The sequence below is a fragment of the Takifugu rubripes genome, chromosome 19, assembly GCF_901000725.2.
Source record: "Takifugu rubripes chromosome 19, fTakRub1.2, whole genome shotgun sequence".
Lineage (NCBI taxonomy): Eukaryota > Metazoa > Chordata > Actinopteri > Tetraodontiformes > Tetraodontidae > Takifugu > Takifugu rubripes.
In genome coordinates, this window is record NC_042303.1 from 5,926,377 (window position 1) to 5,951,987 (window position 25,611).

The 25,611-nt window shown below is 42.4% G+C and overlaps 1 protein-coding gene across 2 annotated transcripts in view; it reads left to right on the forward strand.

Moving 5' to 3' along the window:
- The window catches only part of magi3b (membrane associated guanylate kinase, WW and PDZ domain containing 3b), a 108,616-nt gene that overhangs the window by 51,897 nt on the left and 31,108 nt on the right, over window positions 1–25,611 (forward strand). For both annotated transcript variants that reach the window (XM_029827554.1, XM_029827556.1), the window contains exons 2-3: window positions 4,353–4,469; window positions 9,064–9,183. In XM_029827554.1, coding sequence (XP_029683414.1) covers window positions 4,353–4,469; window positions 9,064–9,183 — 237 coding nt within the window. The remainder of the gene's footprint in view (window positions 1–4,352; window positions 4,470–9,063; window positions 9,184–25,611) is intronic.

Sequence of the window (25,611 nt, forward strand, 5' to 3'; positions counted from 1 at the left end):
ATCATAGATGCCAACAATCTATGCAGTGGCCACCACTGTGGCATCAGGACATCTATGTTTTCTGTCCAACTGATTTTCAATTTGAACATCCGTTCCATAGACCAAAACAATGTCCAGTCTCTGAATGTTCAGGGACTGGACAGTAGTCGCTCATAACCTTGTTTGTCTTATGGTGTTACGTTGAGGTGATTGCACCCATACTAGTACTAGATGATGCCCCTATATTTCTGTTCATTCCTGTTTTGGGGGAAGGGCAGGATACAAAAGCATATGAAGTACAGTGATCCCTCGCTATATCGCGTTTCATCTTTCACGGCTTCGCTGCTTCACGGATTTTTTTGCGAGTCGTTCATTGCAGTTCTCAAATATAATCGAAGGTGGCATATCCGTTTATAAAAATCTTCTTGCTCAGAAAAAGAAAGAGCGCCAACAACTACCCATAACAATGTTCTTCTCTCGGAGAAAGACTCCTGCGCCTTCAGTAGAAACAGACGCTCCAGCGGAGCGGAGTCAGGACGAAGAGGCTCAGCTGGGACTGGGAAATACGCCAGTGACAATGTTTCCAACCTTGTATTACTAGATTAAAATTATTGTTTTAAACAAATTTTTGGCTTTAAAACAGGTTTTGATTTTTGGTTTCATTCTATAGTTCAGTATTGCATTGTAAAATAATTAAAAAAAATAAAGCTGACTACTTCACGGATTTCACTTTTCGCGTGTTATTTTTGGAACGCAACTCCCGCGATAAACGAGGGATCACTGTATATCCCTTTGCATGTGTGAGATCAGTAGAAAACATCTTATGAACATGTGCCATATATCATTTCATCCCAGTGGCTGTGGCTTAATGTGATGGCCAAAAATAATTAACTGTATATATATTTTTTTTTAAAGTTCTATTAAAAATAATAAAACAGTTGACTTTAGCTTTACAAGAAAAGAATGACTTTTTTGTTTCAGAATTTCTTACTGCCATATCAACATTGTAAAAACATTTGTAGCATCTTCTCAGTATTTTTTTGTCCATTAAACTGATAAAAGAAATAAACACGAGAGAGCCTTGGGCCTGAATATTTCAATTTATTTATTTTAATTTACTAATTTATTCACAAATATTGATCCATTGAGGTATGTGAAATGGAAATGAGTAGAAGAGGCAAATCAACAAGCTTTCACAGCTCACTACAAAAGCAGACAGTTCTGCACTGGCTACTCCTATACAGGATCCTCCGGCCATAGCAAACTCTACATTCTAGTTATATAAATAGAGAAAATTCATCTGACAGTGCAACGTGAGGTGTGAGATTATATGCCAGGGACAACACACATGCTCTTCGCTCCTCTGAGTGGATTCAACTGGATGCCTCGTGATCCTGTTCTCACAGCTGTCTGAAAACCTCAGCGGACATCTTTCTCCAAACTTGTCACCCGGTGCTGCCCTGAGGGCCATGTTGTCCCTTAAAATGGACACAAAAAGCAGTAAGGTTGGAGCAGAACGGGGAGAGGGGGTGAGGGTTGGAGGGTGGAATTTGCTATCAGGCCAGAAGAATTATGAAGGGAGTGCAACCAGAGGTCTCATTGATGGTGGTGCTCTGTCCGGGGGACTGAATGAGCGCCACAGGGCAACAGCTTGATGAAGAGGATGTTGTCAACATGTCACATGCTGCATGATGAAAAAAAATAGCCTTTTTCATGTGGGTGGGTGGAGCACAAGTAGCATCTGTGTGCCTGTGAGTAAGGGTGAAGCTGAGCATTTGAGAGAAAAATTTAAAAGCACAGAGTGTAAGAAGCACCTCAGGGTAATATCTCAGAATAGGGACTGCAGAAATCAGAAACATACAGAAAAGACAAAAAGGGAGCGCAGGAATGAAAGCCTAAAAATATTTCTGCCCTGCTGTTTGGGGTCTGAAAATTGCTTAGATTACATTTGATGATAGTTTTGCATAATGCAATGCTTTTTATGAACCCATTTCATTTTAATTCCACTGGTGGCCTTTGATGTGTACTTTTTTAATTTTTCCCAATTCATATATTCAATATATTTAATAATTCAATTTAATTTATGATTGTATGCTACTTAGTGAAAACAACTACCGGTACCTAATTCCTGCACATTCTAAACTCTAATACTAATGACTAGAGGAATATTGGAGGTGTTCCCTTGGGTCATACTAAGTGGTTGGAGCAGATGCCCCCTTTGGTGCACCTTATGTGTTCTCATCGGTGAATTAAACAGGAGCATGTAACAAAAACACTGCTGCATAACACCAAGGCTGTAGATGGTCAATCATTAAATCTTCTTGCTGAAAATATCTCTGTGCCTCCTTTGAAACAATGATATGATGTGCCCCCAGTCTTACATCATCTTTCTGAGGAAGCGAACAAATTTAAGTCTTGGATTTTGCATAGTCACAGGGTAAAAGTCAGCTGCATGATACATGCTGAGTTCTGTTTGTTAAGCTAATGTTTTGGCTCCTGACTGAGATGTTGGTACAGTCTGTCACTTTCCTGGGGGTGTCTGCCGACCTCCACTACTGCATATACAGTGCACTTTTTCTCCAAGCTTCCAGCTTTTAAAAGGTAGACTTTACTGCTGATGCTAGCTGAAAAGGCAACACAGTGATGTGGGATTCCCTTGGGTGACTTTGTACTTTTCCAACATATCCTGCATCGCTTTCCACAAAATAAGCAAAAAAAAATAAAATAAAAGAAGGCACGGCTTAATTAAGGGGTCAGCAGTATTAAGATAACCTGAGAATATCATTCATAATTCAAAGAGCCTGTGCTCACTCCTGACTAATGAAATAATGATGCTTGGTTAGATCCTAACATTAAAAAGACTTGAGACCATTAGTGCTTGTTGAAACTGTAACTGGATGCATCTCTATATATAAAATAAATGCATACAGGGTTGCCTGCGTATGTGTGATGGTCAAAATGTGATGGTAGAAGGGCACATATGGGAAATAAAGCGAAGGTTTTCAATTTTTCATGCTTCAAATAAAAGACATTTATCATACTTTGATGAAATTGTCACAAGATGCCATCAATACTAACACAAATTTAGCACTTTTAAAAATGAATTATTTAATTTCACAGTAGGTAGGAGTTAAAAGTGAGCTTTAATTTCAGAGAACAGAGTTTAAAAGAAATTTAGAAAGAACGATTATCTCTAAATGCTCCAAAGAGCACAGGGCACTTTCAGAGCACATTTCAGAGCATTGCCGAGGTACCCTTGAGCAAGGCACCAAACACTCAAATGCTTACATAGAGCCCTGGATGAACTGCCAACCCATTGAGGGGTGTACCCTGCCTTTTCTCATATGCAACATCCGTCATGTGACCACCAAAGGGGTATAGCAGACAAGGGAAAAAAAGTTATTATTATAATTATTAGTATTTAAGTGTAGTCTTTGGAATAATAAAAGGAGCATCAAAGGGTTTAGACATCTGTGGATAACAGCCTTTAAACCTGACAAGAAACCTGGGTAGATTGGAACATACCAGGCAGCTTAAACCCTCAGCATGGCTATAGAGGGATGACTTACTCAGAATTTGAAAGATGTTGTGAAAAAAGGGGTTATTTCTCAGTAAATAGTTTCAAAGACAAGCTTTTCTGCTCTGTGAAAGGATGAGGCTCACACTGATGCTGAAGGCTGGTAGACAGTGAAGATCTATTCCTGTTTTACAAAGTCCTCATCAAACTTCTTTTTCCTTGCTTGTGTAAGAGAACTGGGAAGTCTTTCTCTGCCTCAAACTTTGCCTGAACTGCTGAAACTCAGTGATCCAACCGAAATTAAAAGATGATTCAATGAGGATTTAAGGTCTTAGCTGTAACTAGAGGACAGATACATTCTGTTTGGAAAGTGAGTCTGCAACACTGTCAGTGTTACTAAAATGAATTAGTTTTGACTGAATTTTATGTTCATCCTCACGGTTTTCAACAGCTTGACCTTAATAAAGGTGGGGAGTTAAACTCCTCAGTACTATCTTAGAACAAAACTATCATTTATCATTTATCATTGAGGTGCCTACACACCTCATGCTCAATATGAATTCTTGTAAATTCCTGGGGAATCCTTTTGCCTTTCTTAATGATGTATCAATTAGCAAGTGGAAACCTGAATGAGTGGTGTCTTGAAAATAATTTCCAATGACACATTATGTAAATGCCAACCCCTTTTTTATTACATTAAACTTTGATGTGCATGCGCTGCCTTTAAGCTGACCCTTAAAAAATGAAATTCAATATGTATGTGAGGAAACTTGTCACATTAATCAGACATGAACCTCCCTGAACCACTATAGTGTGTAGTAATAAAACCTCCCTGCCTCTGCTGCTGTGGTTGCAGGTAAAGTTTTGAACACAGACCTGCGTCACTACCTCAGTCTGCAGTTTCAGAAGGGCTCACTGGATCACAAGCTCCAGCAGATCATACGGGACAACCTCTACCTTCGCACCATCCCTTGTAAGTACCTCATAGCTAACAACACCTTTTATACTCACAAAAGCAAATGTGAAAAGAAAATGAGCTCTCAGCTGTATTTACAGACCATATAAGCTTTTAAGCAGATCCAGATAAACTTTACAAGGATCACAATGATGCATGTCACCATAGAAACTAGACGAAGAACATTTTACATGATGTTTATAAGCCTATTTACTTGTGTAATTCATCAACATATTGCTAAAAAAATACAAAACCCTTCTTTTCCATGAAAAACCTCTAATTTCCTGTCATCCCCTTTCTGCCAAAGCCATCTATTGTTCTCTGCTGTAATCAGTAACAGATTGCTAAAACAAAAGTTTGGATAAAATGTTAATATTGCAACCTAAAATCTTTGTTCCTGTGTCCCTGTTAAGGGAAAAGTGGTAGAAAATGGATTTACAAGCTTTGTTTTTTGCAAAGAATAAAACAATTATAATGCTTGCATCATTCTTTTAGATTTAGATTTAGCTGGGCAAAACAAGAGCAAAAAGTAAAATTACACACTGAAGTTTTAATACATTACAAAAAGGATTCATTGGTTTTGCAGTTGTTTAATGTGGCAATGCTGCTAGTATAGTAAACACATTTGACACTGCTTTTAAAACACCAGTTGATTTTTAGTACTGTAATTCCATCAGCAGGAGACATTACACAGCATTGATTCTGAAACTCATACAGATGCTTTGCTCAAAATATTTCCCAGGTCCACTGCTGAGCGATTCTGCTTAGCCAGGCACCATCCTTCGGTGCGATCGAGGTTTTAATTACACACAGAATGAGTTCTCCTCAGGCAATGACAAACTCTTGGGCACAGCAGCATCAAAAGCAAGCAGCACCTCTGTTCTCCAACCCCCCAAGGGTTGGAAATTGCTTTTTTTGTGGGCTTTCGTGGCTTTCTTTTTATATTAATTTATTTGTATAGTGTTTTTGGTATACAGTATATAATAAAATGAAATAAATAAATAAAAAACATAAAAACCTAAGGTTAATTTAAAGCCTGAACATTCTTGGGTAAGACTGCTGACTTAACTGTTTTCCAGAAGACAATCATTAATACGCTACACGAGGACAGTTAGCTGTTCTCAGAGTGCTGTCCTTAAGCACATGAATCAAAAGTTGAATGGAATAACAAACAGAATAAACAGAACCTTGGGAGGATTGTGAAAGGAAGCCAAATCCAAGTGTTGGACAGGCTTTTATTTTGGGGAAATTCACTTGAAAGGGAATACCCACTCCATTGTTTCCAAAAAGGCCCTTCGCAAGGCGAGAACAGCTTATTTTTCTTCTTTAATTGAGGGGAATAAGAATAACCCCAGGTTTCTTTTCAGCACTGTGGCCAAACTAACCAAGAGTCACAGTGTTTTCGATCCACGTATCCCTTCTTCCCTTAGTGGTGAAGACTTCATGAGCTTCTTCACTGATAAAGTTCTAGCCATCAGAGAAAAAGCTAACCAGGCCATCCCAACAACTGGACCATCACCAGATGCGCTGACTGTGGGAACATACAGGTTCTCCAACGAGCCCTTAAACTCCTACAGCCCTATATATTTTTCTGAGGCGTCCTCGCTAATTCAGAAATCCAAGACCACCACGTGTCTTTTAGATCCCATCCCAACACACCTGTTGAAGGATGTTTTACCATTGATAGGCAGTTCTATCCTAGACCAGATCAATGGTTCTTTAGTGACAGGTTATGTACCCCGGTCCTACAAGGTGGCAGTGATTAAGCCGTTGCTTAAAAAAACATCACTAGATCCTGATGTATTAGCAAATTATAGGCCAATGGTGGTGGTGACTCAGTTACTGGAGCACCTGCAGAGGAACAGCATGTTTGAGATGTTTCAGTCATGCTTTAGAGCTCATCACAGCACAGAAACAGCACTTCTTAAAGTTACTAATGATCTTCTCATAGCTTCAGATCATGGACTGGTCTCTATGCTGGTTCTGCTGGACCTCAGTGCTGCTTTTGATACAGTTGATCACAGCATCCTGTTACATAGACTGGAACATATGATTGGGATTAAAGGGACAGCACTAGACTGGTTTAGATCATACTTATCTGATAGATACCAGTTTGCCCATGTCCATGGTGTTCCCTCCTCATACAGTAGGGTTAGCCATGGAGTTCCTCAAGGTTCTGTACTTGGACCAATCCTCTTCACCTTGTACATGCTTCCCTTAGGGAATATTATTTGGCTGCATGGGATAAATTTTCATTGTTATGCTGATGACACTCAGCTTTATTTATCCATGAAACCAGAGGAGACAGAGAAGTTAGTGAAGCCTCAGACCTGTCTTAAAGACATAAAGTCCTGGATGTCTTTAAATTTCCTCCTCCTTAACTCAGGAAAAACTCAGGGTCGTCTAATCATTAGGTTAACATCTTAGCTATGCTGTTATAGGCCAAGGCTGCCGGGGTCCGGAAACATGATCACCTGACAGGCCTCTGTCACCCCACTGGGTCATGGTTTCCTCTCCTCTTCTCTCCTTTCCTCTCCTTTCCTCCTCCTCATCAAGCAGACTAGTTATGCTGATTCTTGTGTAGGTTTTCTGCTTCTTTCCCCCCCCTCCTTCTGTATTCATTTACAGGTATCGCCGTCTTCGGAGCTGCATGACGACCTCCGACCCCGCTGACCCGCTGTATAAATAGTGTATTTTTGTATGTGTTTCTGTGCTCTGTGCCCGTCCTCTCCTCTCCTCTCCTCTCCTCTCCTCTCCTCTCCTCTCCTCTCCTCTCCTCTCCTCTCCTCTCCTCTCCTCTCCTCTCTCTTGACCCAGTAGGCCATCAGCAGGAGGGTCCCCCTACATGAGCCTGGTCCTGCTCAAGGTTTCTTCCTGTTGTCTTGGGTTAGGCCCTGGGATTCTGGAAAGCGCCTTGAAACAATTTTGATTGTATAAGACGCTATATAAATAAAGATTGATTTGATTTGATTTGATTGTTCCAAAGTGATAATCACAATAATCACTTTATGCTTCACAACTGTGGCACTTAGGGCGATAGTTCTGGGAGAAACTTGGCAGGTACATAACTGTGGATCAGGTTAATAGGTTGAAGGGGACATTTATGACTAGAACCAGCAGTAAATGGTAAAGTTTGCATTCTTCTGACATGTCATGCAATGTCAGCTACGTATGTTTGGGTTGATGCACAGTGGCATCAAGGTTCACCCAGGAAAGGAAGTTTTGATAATTTTTAAACCACTTTTTATCCCCTAGTGCAGTGGTGCCCTGGTAGTCCAATTAGGTGAGAAAATATAGGTGTTAGTTTAAATTAATATAAATATAGTGATAAACAAGTTCCAGTAGAAAATCTATGCATCATCTGAGTACTAGAATATGCATGACAGCCTCACTGTTAATTGGTATGCTAAGTGTTAGGAAAAGAAGTAAGATAAAATGTGTTTTATTTGTTTAAAAAGTAAAAATGATTAAGATTAAAAGACTTTATTTGAATAAACATTTTTTGGGCTTGGTGTCGCTAATCACTTTATCCAGGTCTGACAGGTCAAGTATACAACACCAAGTGACCTTTAAAAACAAACTAATTGCAGCAGTCGTCCCTTTTCAGCAATTATTCTGGCAGCAAATCCAGCCCAATAGAGTCCTTCTTGTAGTTCTTTTTGTGGTGTTGAATTGACGTTAAATTGTCTCTGACCCTGTAATTATTTCGTGATTTATGTCAAAATGAGACATTCTTTTCTTCACATTACAAACATTTTAATCAAGTCTTTGCCTTTTTTGAATAATATGTCCAACAATTAAATTGTTCTGTGAATAGAAGTGATCCTAAAATAAGCGATGGCCTCTGCTTTCGACTGTAGAATATCTTCTTCTCGAAGAAGTCTGCCCCTTAACTACCGGTGACAGAGAATCTAGGCAGCAGAGATTGCTGTTGAATGTAATGCAGATGATTTTTTCATGCTTTTTCGCTTTGCTCAACCTCCCGTGTAACAAATAGCTATTGTGCCCTTCTGCATTTAGTTGAAGTACCCAAAATGGAGATTACGGTACAGGATTATTATCAGACAACCTAATTAGCCATTAGCCACTCAGTCCATTTCTACTTAGTGGTCTTACATCAAAAAGAAAAAAAACTCCTATCAGTCCTAAAATAGACTGTGACTTCATCCATAGTTATTTGCATTCATTAAACCGACTATATTGTATTACCTAACCCTTCTATGCTATTTTTTGCAGTTACTCATAGATTTAAACAGATATAGTGACTGATTCAAATGAATTATGCCCTTCAGAAGTCCAAAGTCCGACATCAATTTTCCATTTCTCACAGGGTTTTCTGGTGTTTCCATTCCAAAATGACAAAAGAACTCATTTTATAAATGTGTAAAAGCCCTGCTGCAACCTTGGCTGTCCCTTTTCTATGAGGAAGGCAAAAGTGTCAATTAATGGTTGTTTCCCAAAAATCTGTTCGGAACATAGCATATTGTTGTTGTTGTGTTTCAGCTACAATATGAATATCGATTTCCTTACCTGAAATGAGAATATAAATGTGCATGGCAAATATGACCATTTTAATTCTTCATGTTTCATCTAAAAAACATTTCCTCTTCAGGTACAACGCGACTCCCTCGTGATGGGGAAGTGCCAGGGGTCGACTACAACTTCATTAGTGTTGGAGACTTCAGGATCTTGGAGGAAAGTGGACTTCTACTGGAAAGTGGAACATATGATGGTAGGAGCAATACTAAAAACCTGCACGTGGCTGCTGCACACAATTAATACTAAAAGCTCTCTATGAAGGAGAGACTGTTTGCTCTTTTGTTCACAATCATTATCATTTAGAGGCAGCCTTACTGAAACATGCAAAATAGCAAAAAAACAGTGCATTTTTTCCAGTGGAAAAGTATGTAAAAGTATTGTGATGTTCATTTTTGTAATATTCTCATTCATATGAATTGTTTCTCCATCATATATGTCATATAGCTTGCCAATAGAGGATAGAGAATGCTTATGCTATTATCAACATCAAAGTTTACAAAATAATCAGCATATTTTAACATTAATTACAATATAAATGCAAAAGATATTTGCACAATCTTTTAAAATAAATCATATTGCAGAGTGAAATCTTTCTCAAACCAGTGCTATCCAAAAAATGAGAGTATTACTAATTTAAATTTGCTGCAAACTGATGAAGCGTTTTAACCATAAAGTACTTCCAGTCCTGTAATTTGTTAAAGTTAGATGATTTCAAATCATAAATTTATATAAAAATGTCATTGTTTCATTTCTGAATTGGCAAGCAGTGTTGAGATAATGATTTTGCAGCTTAATATGAAGTGGATTTTCTTTTGTCAGTAGGCATCATTGAGAACATCCCCCTTACAACTCATACGGTTTCTGACCTTTTACAATGTGGTTGGAAAGCATTCATACCCTGTATGACAGTTGAACTTTAACCTTGTGGGTTTCCATTTCTCTTGTTTCCACATCACGAGGAGAGTCCTGTGACAGATTGCCATACTCTATTTCAAGTGAGAGTAGATACATAGGAAAGTTAAGGATTGAATTAAGACAAAGATCTGATGATAAATTTCAGCTGTTTCTAAGAAGACAGTAGCCTCCATTAATGTAAAATAGAAAATGTTTGAACCCCATCCCAGAGATGGTGGTCTGATCAAATTGATCATGGGAAAAGGGTCAATGATCATGATGCTGGATGATCACCAGAGATCTCATGTACAAATGTGAAAAAGTTCCACAAGGTCAGCATCACTAACACACTCCACCAATATGAGCTTTATGGCAGGGTGGCTAGTCAGTAGCCTCTCCTCGGGAAGAGATACTTCAAGGCCACCTGAATTTTGTTTAAAAAGACTTTCGTACTGTGACAAACATTTACCTTCCAGCAAGACAATAAGCAAATGCCAAGACACATGTAAATTAAAGACAACTCAGAATGTACTTATGCCAATATTTGGAGAGACCTGAAAATGGCTGTCTTCCAACAGCCCATCCAACCTGAAAGAGCTTGAGATGATCTGCAGAGTATGACACAATATTCCCAATGCAAGGAGTTAAAAGCTTTTGATATAGGAGACTTTCCTTTCCATATGGGAGAGAAAATAATGGAGGGGAGCTGCAATGTCTTGGTGGACCTCGTATATCAGTAAGCATATTGCTGATGACTCAGAATATGAGCCAGCATACTCTTGCAGAACACTTCATGATAATTGAAGTAAATGCCACTGGCCTGTATTTTTTCAAGCTGCTCGTTGGGCTTTTGTGAAGTAGTGGGGCAGGAGGGAATGTGCACTGCCTGAGAGTATGTTAGCCAGGTCATTAGCAGTCCTGTCCAAGGATCTTATCTTGCATTGCTTCTTTATGAAGTTGATCTACTACAGGGCTTTATGGACAAAGAGCATGGCAGCAGGTCTTGCCACATCTGCCCAGAGTCAGCAGTTGAATAGAAGCCTTTCAGTTTCCCTCTGTACTGCCTCTTGTACTGCCTATTGCCGTGTTGTATTCTCTTTCATGGCCTGATCTTAATGCAACAGAGCGAGCATGCTGCATACACCGTAGCTGGCTGTGTTTCCAGGACATTTACTAGGGAAAAATCTAACTTGTTTGGGATGCATGTCATTGTCAACACAAGTGCCAGTGTACTTATTCACATTCACACATTGCATAGTGCTGAAGACTGGCATAAGGGTCCTTCAGAGTAGATCTATAAATATATCTATATCTTTAAATACATCCTGGCTTATGTGGGCAAAAAAAGGGTGCTGTCAGTCTCTGGGTTCCAGAATTAAACATGTTTGCTGTGGGGCGTTGGGTGTTGACGGTGTTGTAGCAACCTCTATTGGTAGGAGATGGTCTCACTAAACTAAATTTGATCTCAAATCATTTGATCATTTCAAATCATTTGCATTCACTCCAGCAAAATGGCAAGCACCTTAAACATATTTTGTTAGTGATATATGCTCATAAACATGCAGACTGAAAGAGCTCTTCTAAAATACCATATTTTCACGACTATAAGGCGCACCTAAAACACTGAGATTTTTTTTTAAAAATCGACGGTGCGCCTTATAATATGGTGCGCCTTGTGTGTGGACTGAGTTCCAAAATCTGCTGTGCGCCTTTGGTGGGTGCACTACGGTAAACGCTCCGCCAATCGATTAGCGGCACATCTACGCGTAAGGATCCCCTAAAATGGCGCCAGTTAAGCGAGACGCGTACGAATGAGGCTTACTTTAAACTGCAGGACATCGAATATGCGGCTGAAAATGGCAATCAAGCAATCTTAGTGTTTTCGCTTTATGAGGAGGCGGCATCTCTCCATACGCGCAAGGACAACTGTTGCATAGTGGCTGCCAGCGGATTACCAGGAGAGGGTGGCCATCTTCCGCACCTACTGCCGCGACAAGATAACCGTGCCCAGCCACATCACCAATATGGATGAGATCCCTCTGACTTTTGACATCCCTTTGACCCACAAAGTGGAGAAAAAGGGACCAGCACGGTGGCGATACACACAACAGGGCACGAGACGTTGTCGTTTACTGTGGTTCTCAGCTGCCACGGAAATGAGCAGAGCACTGGATGACGGAAGGCGAACACTCCTTCACAAAGGTTATGAGGCAGCGGCGGGCAAGTTATGCCACCATATGCGGGTGGATTGTAGACGCGTAGGCTATGATACCGTCTTCATGTATTGTAAGAGCTTTCACAAAATCAATGCTGAACCGGTCGGTGAGTCCGATTCAGATGATTAAGAAGAGGAATTGGGGATGTTGGACATTGAAATAGTGCAGCTGTGTAATTCAGATACAGAAGATGAAAACGTTGATGGTTTTGGGGCGGAAGAATTAATATTTTGTTTAATAAATGTGTCAAAACTCACTGTTTTACTTCCGTTGTCATTTTTTACTGTGTGTTTCAGCATGCGCCCAATAATACGGTGCGCCTTATGTATGTTTTAAATACAGAAATAGCACCCATAACTGAGACTGCCCCTTTTAATACAGTGCGCCTTATGGTCGTGAAAATACGGTATGTTTATTATGCCCTTTTCATGATGGTTATCACATCATTTCATGAAAAGAAATGATGCAAAAATTAGCAGGATGGCGGGGGTTGCCTGCAAAATTAAATCCGTCCCACTTTGTCCAGCTAAATTACATGATGTTGATATATCTCCTTGTCGCGTTCTGATTTTGTCCCTGGACAGCCAGTCAACAGAGAGTGACATCTAATGGGCAGAGATTTTTGATGTTTTTTTTTCAATCAAAGAAATCAAATGTGTAGCTGCACAATTCTTAATGAAAGCACATGTGTGAAGTATGCCATTCTCAGGAAATCCAACAAATTGATGATTGTTTATATATCTACAGCTTGTGTAGATATGTCACAGCTTTGTTATCAATCATGGCAGTCAACTGGCAAGATCACCAGAGCTGTGAGCTACTCAGGTTCTATGGAGAAAAAGAGATTTGGTTGCAAAACTGTGCTGTTATTTATGGAAATACTTCCAGCATAGGCCTTAGTATAAACTTTGAAAATTAACATATGGCTACTTAGCACTAGCTAAAGCTCCTGAGTGTCAGCTCTCCAGCTAGCTGCACCCCCATTGCCCTCTGCATCCTCCACTGTTATCAGAAATTTTGGACACACAGACACATTATTTGCTAACATAAATTTATTTTGAAAAAAAGCTTTCGACAAATTCTTGGGGAATTACTCCTTTGCTTAGTAGCCTAATCAATGGAGCAATGAATTCGACAAATTAGTTAAATGTTTATTTTTTTGTAGATTAGCCACAAATTCCAGTTGCCTTTGCTGAATTAAAGCTTGGACATTGTTCAATCTCTGCTATGCTTGTAAACTTTGCAAAAGGGACAAATTTGCAAAATATGAAGCAACAAGGCTTAGTATCAACTCGCTGACATCAATGCTGTCCATTGCTTTCCTTGCAGTGTCCCAGTGCACATAAAGGTGTAATGGTGACATTCATGCAACAATGTATGAGAGGAAGCAAAAAACATCCATGCATCTATCAGCGGGAAGTCAGACCTGCTACTGCTGGCAATGTGAAAATGCCCAAATGCCGAGCTAAGGCGGATTGACCTGTAGCGTGAAAACAGCATAACAGTGTTAGGAACTGATATCAATCAATATTAATCAGTCAAATGAGTTAAAAAGCATAGCTTTCACAACTAAATCTTACTGTGCAGTTTATAACCAGTGTAAAGCAGCTCAGCCAAAAACCATTTCAAAGTAGGTTGAAAAGAGAATCAGAGAGTTTTAGAGCTTCATCGTGAGAGCACATGGGGGTATGTAAATAGTGGCCTGAAACAAAAAAGTAAATTTCCTTTTGATGAACACACACCCCTCCCTCTGTAGCCTTGCCAGAGGCTACAGTAGCCTTCTTGATGTACAGAGTGAAGGGCTAATTGTGGTTATGCTTAGCCTATCAACAAAGTGAATGCATTTCCTATGCAGATGGGGTTCATCATCAATGCCTCGGGGCATTGGTATTGCTAAGCAACTTCATGAATTCAGATCCAACTGAGTAAAGAGGGGCAACAATCATTACCTAAACATTTACAACCAGTCACTTTCAATTTGCACTTTCATAGCAAAAGTGACTAAACAATTTTTGTAAATTGGCAAAGTACAGCTTTATAGTAGCCAAAGACACCTAAAAACAACTGTCTTTTACCTGATGTTTATGGTGACCTAAAGTACTGATACCAACAATGCACTTAATTTCCAGACAGGATCAAGCCCTGTTGAGGCAAACAGAAGTGACTGATGATGACTTTATGAAAACAATTCAACCAGATGTTCCTTAAAATGGCTACACTCATACATGTTTAACCAACATGTGTTTTTGCTCTGAAGTCACGCTTAGCTTCTGTCCTCTCACAGAGAACCCTTAAGATGAGCATCGAAATGATCCTGACTCAGTGTCCTCTTTGCTTGTTTGAACAACACATTCCACCTGACCTTTAATAAAAAGTTTCAAGCTTGTTCTTTTCTGTACGGAGTTTACACCAAGAGGGATAATTTAGCTTATATTAACCTTATATTAATTATATTAATATTAACCATTACTAAGTGTAATTGCAAATTTTCTTTGTCAAGTGGACTGTATTTCTACTCTTTGAAGACGTTTCACCTTCTATCCAGAAGGCTTCTTCAGTTCTGAACTTGCTGGGGACAGTTTCCCTGTAACGGACTTGTTGAGACAAGTCCCTTTACCCTCTACAGCCTGATGGAAAATGTTGAAACAGTTGCCACATTGGCTACAAGCTATCTGCCCCAAAACCAGCTTGGATGTATACCTTTTATATAATCACTGACTGTGAGCAGAGAAGGAGAAATAAAGAGCATAGTAAGGAAGTGCGTAGAGTGGGTACATACAGAAGCATACTGTGCTCACAGTCTGAACCAATTGCAGCTTCAGCAGGACCGCACTGGCTACAGCATGCAAAGAGCTGTGAAGTAGTTTCTCAACTGCTAAGAATTGTGCTATATCTGCAGAGGACTGGTCTTTTAGCAGAACATTAACTCAAAGAGGAACCGTATTAAGGGTATTATTATTATCATTATTATTGTTGTTGTCTGTGTGGATTCTCAATCATCCATGTCATAGTTATCCAAGGTACTTTTTCGATTCGATTCGATTCAACTTTATTGTCATTACACATGTCACAAGTACAAGGCAACGAAATGCAGTTAGCATCTAACCAGAAGTGCTTAAGTAGCAAATAAAACTGTGATGAGGTATATACAATATATACACTCAATAATATATGTTTATGATATCAATATATATGTTTGTATTTACAGAGTTCACAGATATGTAAAGGGTATATAAAAGTCATTGCAACCAAGATAAATATATATACACGGGCTGTAACTATGGTGCTGAATTTCCTACAGGATCAATAGAGGCTATTTATGCAGTTTTTAACTATGTGCATGTTTTAACTATACAATAATGATAAAATATGGTAAAAAAATGTGAAAAGTATGGAAAGCAGTGCAAATAAACGGATGTAGGTAGTGCAAATAAACAGATGTAAATAGTGCAATTATTGTAACAGATAATAGAGTGAATGTACAATCAGTCAGTCCAGACAGGGTTATTGTGACTGAAGGGAGGTAAAGTGAGAGGGGTCGGAGTTCAGCAGGGAGACAGCAGTGGGGAAGAAGCTGTTTCTGAACCTGGTGGTTTTTGTCCGGAGGCTGCTGTAGCGCCTCCCAGAGGGCATGAGGGTAAACAGTCCATGCGCTGGGTGACAGGAGTCTTTAGTGACCTTCTTGGCCCTCCTGTGACAACGCCACCTGTATATGTCCTCAATGGCAGGAAGAGAAGCTCCAGCTATTCGCTGGGCGGTTTTCACCACCTTCTGCAATGCCTTCCGGTCTGAGGCAGAGCAGTCCCCATACCAGACCGTAATACAGCTGGTAAGGATGCTCTCAATGGTGCAGCGATAGAAGTTCACCAGGATGTCTGAAGAGAGGTGGTGTTTCTTCAGAGTCCTCAGGAAGAAGAGACACTGGTGAGCCTTCTTCACCAAACTGGAGCAGTTAGCCGTCCAGGTGAGGTCCTGTGAGAGGTGGATCCCCAGGAATTTGAAGCTGGACACACTTTCCACCGCTGCTCCGTTGATGTGGATGGGTGGGTGGATGTCCGTCTTCCTCCTGAAGTCCAGGACGAGTTCTTTAGTTTTATTGGTGTTGAGCAGCAGGTTGTTGTTGTGGCACCATGTAGCCAAGCGGTCCACCTCCTCCCTGTAACCTGACTCATCGTTATTCTTGATGAGGCCAATCACCGTGGTATCATCTGTGAACTTGATGATGGTGTTGGAATCATGTAGAGCTCTGCAGTCGTGGGTGAAAAGGGAGTAGAGGAATGGGCTCATCACACAGCCTTGTGGTACTCCAGTGTTTACAGTGACGGTAGGGGAGCAGTGATGATCTAACCGCACATGTTGTGGTCTATTAGTCAGAAAGTCCAATAACCAGTTGCAGATGGAGATGCTGATGCCCAGATCCCTTAGTTTGGTTATTAGCTTGGAGGGGATGACAGTGTTAAATGCTGAACCTAAAGTCTATGAACAGCATTCGGGCGTATGTGTCATTATTGTCCAGGTGTGAGAGGACAGAGTGCAGTGCTGTGGAGACTGCATCTTCTATACTCCTGTTCTTATGATAGGCGTACTGATGGGGGTCCAGGGTTGGGGGGAGACAGGATTTGAGTTGTGCCAAGACCAGCTGCTCTAAGCACTTTGTTATGATAGGAGTGAGTGCTACTGGACGATAGTCATTGAAACAAGCTGGGATGGAATGTTTTGGTACTGGCACGATGGAGGTGGATTTGAAGCAGGTCGGCACAACTGCATGAGCCAGGGATAGATTGAATAAGTCCGTCAGGACCCCTGCTAACTCCGCAGCACAAGTTCTGAGCACGCGTCCAGGGATGCCATCGGGGCCCGCAGCTTTGCGTGGATTGATCCTGCTCAGTTCTGCTCTGACATCAGTGGTAGAGAAAGTTAAGGGTTGGTGGCCAGCAGTCAGCTCTACCTTGCTAGCTTGTTCATGGTTGTCCTTCTCAAACCGAGAATAGAAGTTGTTTAACTCATTGAGGAAGGAAATGTCAGTTGAGGGGGGAGAGGGGTTGATGGACTTGTAGTTGCTGATGACCTGAATGCCCTGCCACATAGATCAGGGGTTGGAATTGGAGAAGTGCCCTTCTACCTTCAGCTTGTAGCCGTGTTTGGCTTTCTTAATACCCCGCTTCAGGTTAGCTCTGGCTGTGCTGTAGGTTTGTGCATCCCCCGATCGGAAGGCGATGTTTCGGGCCTTCAGCAGGAGACGGACATCCCTATTCATCCAGAGCTTCTGATTAGGGTGTGTAAACTGGACTATTTTTCTTCTCTAGTGAAGACATTTCACCTTCTATGGTGTGAACATTTCAGGAGAACTGGTGACTCACCACCATGTGAGCCAGCAGACAAAGGGGAAACACACCAACTCAAACTAGGTGAACGACCATACCAACGACTCTCAGGTGTCCATCCAGATCATTAGCATGCTAATGGTCCATAAGGGCTATATTTTCAAGCTCTGCCCCTAGTGAGATCAGAACTGAAGAAGCCTTCTGGATAGAAGGTGAAAAATCTTCAAAAGAGAAGAAAAACAGTCCAGTTGACACAGAAAACTACCTTGGATATTGTTGTAGTTGTTATCATTTTTATTATCATTATTGTTAGCCATGGTACTGTCACCTCTCTTTTCTCTTTTTCTGAAAGGAAAAAATAAGCAAGGTCAAGAATTCTGTTCCACAGGTCACATGAATTATACTGCTTCTATGAAGACCTCATTAAGTCCCTTTATAAATGTTCAGTAAGTGAGTTGTATTCAAGGTACTGAGCTAATGGGATTCTTATCTAATCATAATGGCCCCAAGACTAGCCCCAAATGACTTGCTTGAATATTCATTACGTTAATTGTTCATTATTTTGCTGGAACATCTAATGCACTTATACAATATAAATTGTTAGAAGCGGAACACCTACTCTTGTATCAACCAGACAAGGACCTAATTGTGTTTTTTACTTTGAATGCTATTTCTCTCTCACTATCTCTCTCTCTACCTCTCTATCTCTGTGTCTCTCTCTCCCTTTTTCTCGATATATAAACTATTGTTTATGACATAGTAATGATTGACTTTATAGTCGTGTCAGCTGATTAGTTTACTTTCTTTAATGAATAGAGTTGTAGACAAAACACAAACACATTGCATGTTGGGTTAAGTCTGTTGCTGTCTGCTCACTGGGTTCAGACCAACTGCTCCGTGAGGGTCCAAAGGGTCCCAGGATGCCTGCCAAGCAGACAAAACAGCCATCTGTGTCAGACGCTGAGAGCAAGTCTGTAAGGGGTTGTCGTGGCTTTTCTGTCTCCTGGGTTCAGGTTGGGTCACTCTCTGACGATAGAAGAGGGCAGAAAAAGAAACTGAACACTGAGACACTGGATGGAAAACTGCCGTATGCACGGAGAGGAGGGTTTTTCTGACAGATGACATCTCTAATCTGCTACCAAGCTTGAGATCCATTCCAAATGTGTTGTTTTGGAATCCCCATTATAATAATGAGTCAGAATTTGATGAGGAATGAAACCAGAGTAGAAGATTAAATGTGGAATAAACGGCTGTGCGAAAGCCCTCTATTATTAGAACACTGTGGTGAGTGGGTGCTTGTCCCGATGCACCAGCCTTTATTCTTGACAGATGAGTACTCATGACCTTGCGTCATTTATACACAGTGACTTTGATAAGAGGAGTCTTTTTATTATCAGTGGCATGGTTCCAATGCCATTAAATTGCCTGGACTCAATTTGAAAGCAGCAGTTCTGTCTTCCTGGATCATCAACCCTGTGACATGGGGATCACTAAGTAGCATCAGACAATTCACTGGCTCATCAGTTTATGAGGTTTCTCTCTATTTAGAATGGCAAATAGCATCACTAGTGTTAACTGACAAAATGCTTGCATGGGCCTCCTTATCAATGACACACATTTATCTGGTGGTGGAAGACATATTTGTTTGAAATTGGTCACAGAGGTCAGATCTCTCTGAGGAATGTCAGTACGCAAAAGAAGACAGGCAAAGATTATTTATCCCTGTGTTCTCACCAACCCTATTAAAAGCCCTTTCTTTCTTTCTTTTTCTTTATTTTGTTGGCATTTATACCTCAACAAAATTTAAAGGCCAAACTGAGGCCCAGTCCTGAGCTGCAGCAGCTCGGTGAGCCACGACTGTGGGCCAACCTAACCTCCACAGATTTTAATGGTGGAGGAAACCTGAGCATCCAAAGGAAACCTACTATGACAGTTCTGGGTCGTGCGGATTGCTGATACAGGAAAAAAAGAAGACTCAAAACCTCACATCCACACATGTACTGGGATCCTCCGAAGTCTTGTTTTTTAATTGGAGTAATGCAACCACATGAAGCCCAGCTGTACACCCTTGCCTTCCATATATGGATAAATAGGCTACATATACACAAAACTGTCACTTGGTTGTTGAAATCAAAAGGGCCAAAAATGATTTATCCACTCAGGAACATGTGCACTGGTCAACTCAGAGACTGTGGGCAGGGTGATGACATTGCTTCCGAATGACATATGTACCATAAAGGTCTATTTCTGAATTACAGTCCCGTTTCGTTTCGTTTCGTTTCGTTTTCTCCCGCTTATCTGGATCCGGGTCGCGGGGGCAGCAGCTTTAGGAAGGATGCCCAGACAGCCCTCTCCCTGGCCACTTCCATCAGCTCTTCCGGGGGAACCCCCAGCCGCTCCCAAGCCAAGCGAGATATGTAATCTCTCCACCTAGTCCTGGGCCGGCCATGAGGCCGCCTCCGGGACATGTCCGGAACACCTGTAAGGGAGGCGTCTGGAAGGCATCCTAGCCAGATGCCCGAGCCACCCCAACTGACTCCTCTCGATGTGGAGGAGCAGCGGTTCTACTCCGAGCCCCTCCCGGATGTCCGAGCTTCTCACCCTATCTCTAAGGCTGAGGTTAAGCGCCCGCATCCGATCCGCCTGTCGATCTCCCGTTCCATCCTACCTTCACTCGTGAACAAGATCCCGAGATACTTGAACTCCTCCACCTGGGGCAGGACCTCCTCCCCAACCCGGAGAAGGCACTCTACCCTTTTCCAAGTGAGGACCATGGACTCTGACTTGGAGGTGCTGATCCGCATCCCTGCCGCTTCACACTCGGTTGCGAACCGTCCCAGCATTTGTTGGAGGTCCCTGTTCGATGGCGCCAGAAGAACTATGTCATCCGCAAAAAGCAGCGACGAGATCTTCCGCCCACCGAACTCGACACCCTCCACTCCCTGGCTGCACCTAGAAATTCTGTCCATAAAAGTTATGAACAGAACTGGTGACAAAGGGCAGCCCTGGCGGAGTCCAATCCTCACTGGGAACGAGGCCGACTTACAACCGGCTATCCGGACCAAACTCCTGCTCCTTTGGTACAGGGACTGGACAGCCCTTATCAAGGGACCTTCCACCCCATACTCCCGGAGCACCCCCCACAGGGTCGATCAGAGGTTCAACTATCAGTCTAATCCTCTTTTCCAGCACCCTGGCATAGACTTTCCCAGGGAGGCTGAGGAGTGTGATCCCCCTATAGTTGGAACACACCCTCTGGTCCCCCTCTCTTAAAAATAGGGACCACCACCCCGGTCTGCCAGTCCAAGGGCACTGCCCCCAATGTCCACGCAATGTTGCAGAGGCGTGTCAACCAGGACAGCCCTACAACATCCAGAGCCTTAAGATACCCCGGGTGGATCTCATCCGCTCCCGGAGCTCTGTCGCCGGGCAGCTGTTTCACTACCTCGGCAACTTCCACTACGGAAATTGGATGGTCCACCTTCTGGTCATCCGACTCTGTTCCACCTTGAGGATACGTGTTGGTAGGATTGAGGAGCTCCTGGAAGTATTCCTTCCACTGCCGGATAATTGCCCCAGGAGACGTCAGCAGCTCCCCACGCACACCTAACACAGTGTGGGCGAGTTGCCAGACAGTTTGCCAGAATCTTCTTGGAGCAGACCGAAAGTCTTCCTCTATAGCCTCACCGAACTCCTCCCATGGCCGAGTTTTTGCCAACGCGACTGTCGCGGCCGCAACCCGCTTAGCCAACCTGTACCGTTCAGCTGCTTCCGGAGACCCACAGACCAGCCATGACCTGTAGGCCTCTTTCTTCAGCTTGACGGCTCCCCTCACCTCTGGTGTCCACCATCGGGTACGGGGATTACCGCCACGACCAGCACCAGCGGCCTTGCAGCCACAGCTCGCGACAGCCACTTCAACAATGGCGGAGCAGCCCATTCAGACTCAATGTCCCCTACCGCCCTCGGAACACGATCAAAGCTCCACCTGATCCAACTCACCACCAGGTAGTGATCAGTTGACAGCTCTGCTCCTCTCTTCACCCAAGGGTCCAAAACATATGGCCACAGATCAGCTGACACGACTATAAAGTCAATCATTGACCTACGGCCCAGGTTGTCATGGTGCCAAGAGCACCGATGAACAACCTTATGTTCAAACATGGTGTTAGTTTTGGCCAGACTGCGACTAGCACAGAAGTCCAATAACTGAACACCACTCTGGTTCTGATCGGGCAGACCGTTCCTCCCAATCACGCCTTTCCAGGTCACGCTGTCATTGCCCACGTGAGTGTTGAAGTCTCCCAGCAGCATGATGGAGTCACTGTCCAGCGTCCGTCCTAGATCCTCCAAAAAGGGCGGGTACTTTGAACTATTGTTTGGTGCATACGCACAAACAACCGTCAGAACCCGTTCCCCGACCCGAAGGCGCAGGGAAGCAACCCTTTCGCTCAACCGCGAGAACCCCAGTGTCGAACTAGAGAGTCTGGGGGCAAGCAAAAAGCCCACCCCCACTCTCCGTCTCTCACCCTGAGTAACTCCAGCGTAGAAGAGTGTCCAACCCCCCTCAAGGACTTGGGTTTCTGAGCCGACGCTATGTGTGGAGGTGAGGCCGACCATATCTAGACGGTAACGCTCAACCTCCCCCACAAGCTCCAGCTCTTTCCCCGCCAGTGAGGTGACGTTCCATGTTCTAAAAGCCAATTTCCATAACCGAGGATCGGACCGCCAAGGCCCCCGCCTTGGTCCGCCACCCAATCCACACTGCACCGGACCCTTCATGCTCCTCCTGTGGGTGGTGGGTCCACTGGAGACGGGAGTGTCCACATAGCTGGTTCGGGCTGGGCCCGGCCAGGCCCCATGGACGTAGGCCCGGCCACCTGGTGCTCGCCATCGAGCCCCAGCCCCAGGCCTGGCTCCAGGGTGGGGCCCCGGTAACCCTCCGGGCCGGGTATGCGGCTTCCCTTTTAGTTGTTTCATGGTGGGTCTTGAATTACAGTCCCATATCAGGAAAAATTTAAAACATGCTTAATGCACTGTCCTTTGGTTTAGTCAAATCAAATTATAGTTTATGTGTGTAGTAGATACAAATGTATGTTCATGCATGCCAAAATACATCTTTCAAACATATGTTGAACAGGATTGGACAAGAGCCCTTCTGTTTGGGTATTCATGACTAAAACCAATGGGTAACATTTTAGTTATATCCCTCTTTTTATGAACATGTTTAAGGAAATAAAGACCAGAAAAGATTAACTACTTTTGGGAGAAGCTAACAAATGGTTCACAAAGGAGGGCAAAAGCCTCCCCAGCATTGTTTGTTTCATTTTTACAACTCTATTGATTGCTAAACAACAGTCTGTTCCCAATGCTGTTGCATCTTCCTTGGGTTTTTAATAGTGGGTTCAAGTTTAAGGAGCATCGCTGGTTCCTGAAATTGGTCATTAAAGGAGATTTGATCTCATATCTAATAGACAACACAGTCTGATTATATAAATGCCACAAATATGTTTTCATGTTTAAATTGAATAGACCTTATAAATGTTTACAGTGCAGGGTAGAAAAATATGTGAACCTCAATTGGACAGATTGTCTATAGATGGAAGAGGACACTGCAGAATGCCCAATGAGGTAAAGAAGAATCACTGTCAGATAAAGACTTGCAGAATTCTCTGGCACATATTACCATCTCTGTTGACTAATCTTCAATAAGTAAAACTTTTGACAAAATAAACTTTTAAAAAATGCTACTCTGATTAACCCATTTAATCCCAAATTTTTCCCAGACACAAAAATATCCAAATCATGTGTCATTAGTATCCCTTTGAAACAATCAATCATAATTTTTAGAAATTTTCATGGAAAAGTGTGTGAAAAAGTGTGTTTTATGATCGGTCACAATTGTGACCGGTGGGATACTGTGTTATATCTACCAATGGACAGACTGAATATAGGTCTATTTGACCTGTGCAGTGTGTTTGTGTGTGTGTGTGTGTTTGTGTGTGTGTGTAAGCATGCGCGTGTGTGCGCACGTGCGTGTGTGCGAGCGCGAGTGTATAAAATCCTTATATCAAAGGCTAGTTATTATCACTTTTAAAAGCCTTATACTATCGGCTAGCAATATGAATATTTGGAGCACCGTTATGAATATTGAGGTTAAGACAAAAAACAACAACAATCATCAATGTATTTCAACATTGTAACTTTAGTGCAACTTACTTTAGTGCAACATTCATTTGAAAACGTTCATTTTTAGTGCAAAATTCATTTGAACACATTCATTTTTAGTGCAGTATACATTGAACACACTGAACATGGAGGTAAACATTTAGGATAGAGGTAGCCAGCTGAACATGCTTTCAAGTATAGGCCTACACTGACTGACTGAACAACAAAATAAAATATGTTGTAGAACAAAGAGCAAAGCAACACCTTGAATAACTAAAAAATAACATCTTTTCCTGGAACATTTATGACATTTTGATGGGTATTTTTTTTCAGCTTTTCTTCCTAGACTCCAAAGTACTGTTTGTTTGTAACTGTATGCAACCACTTGTGTGTGTGTGTGTGTATGTGTGTGTGTGTGTGCGCATGTGCGCATGCTTGTGAACTCTATGTCCGACTGTATTCTCCTGTCTTTCCTGTTTTTCTTCTACACTCCATGGTACAGCTTGAAGCACTCAATGTGCAGTGGTACTTTGCATTTCTCACATGCATAGGTTGTGCGTTTCTCACAATGGCGACATCTCTGGAACCGGTGCATCGTTTTAATTGGCCAGTGGGAGGCTTTGTCGTATCTTGCCTGATTTTCAACGGTAGCACTCAAAAGAGATCTCCTTCCATGACTCAGTGGTTTCGTTCCAAACCTTTGCAGAAGAGACTGTGAGACTATCCTTGAGAAGGGGAGCAGGTCGATGGTCCCTCCAATAACATCTCTGTAAAAGAGATGGCCATTTACAAGAGCACTGTTGATAGACCATGCAAAGATGGGCCACCACCACTTCTTTGACCTGATTGCGATATGGTATCGTGAAACCTGTAGGTCGTGAAGGTCTACACCACCCATGTGCTCATTGTATCGGCTGATGCATTTTGGTTGTTGGACGTTGTCAAAGGCACGTCAATGCCTGTTCCATCTCTTGACAGAGGTCTCAGTGTATTTTTCCTCCATGTTTGTTGCCACTGTGACAATGTTGTTGTCTTTCCAATGGACCAGCAGCTTCTCTCCTTGGCACAGAACCTCAGAGGTTCCCCTGGGTAACTTCATGAAGGCATTCCGTGGTGTGAATGGGACATCAAACAGGCGGTTCTGCCTCATGGTTCCAGAGCTCCCATATCCTCTTTTTGTCATCTCATCCATGAGTGAAAGAGTGGTAAAGAGGTTGTCATGGACGAACTTGCAACCTTGAGGCACCTGAGCTTGCTCTGCCAAACCTATGATAACACTGGGTCCCTGACCCAACCCTGTCTCTGGGAGGAGAGTGTGTGATCCACAATATGGCTCCATGTGGTACATGTATCCACTGGATGAGGTGAGGCTCCATACCTTGTAACCAAAGCGAATTGGTTTGCCTTTGATGAACTGTTTACATCCATGTCGGCCGTAGTATGGGATCATGCTCTCATCCACTGACAGCCATTCATGAAATGGCATGATTTTGTATGAGTGATTGAGCTCAGAGAAGATGGGTCTAACCTTAAAAAAATGGGTCATCAGTGATCTTGGTGTTGTCAACCACATGAACTGAGGCCATTATATCATCAAAGCGGTTTCTCTGCATTGCACCTAAAATGCTCTCATTGTGTACATCATTGTCGACTGACCAGTACATGTGTCTTCTTGGGACAGAGCTGTATCCACTTGCAATTAGGATCCCATAGAAGGTTAGGAGCTCATCCATACTTAGATTCAGTTGCTTTCCCTTGGTCTGGGTGGAATAGAGGTTGGACATTTCAACTGTGATCTCTCTCAGGGTGGGTGGATACATCAGTAAGAAAACATCCACTGGGTTGGAGCAGCTTTGTTTTACACATTCTGCAGCATTCGGTCTGTCTACTGTGTATTTTGGAATAACAGCAGTGGAAGGCCTCTTGGATCGCTTAAATACTCTATCTTTATTTTTGACCACTTGCAGTTTTGCCTTTGGTTCTTCTGGCTGACTTGCCTGAACCCTTTGGCGCTTAGAG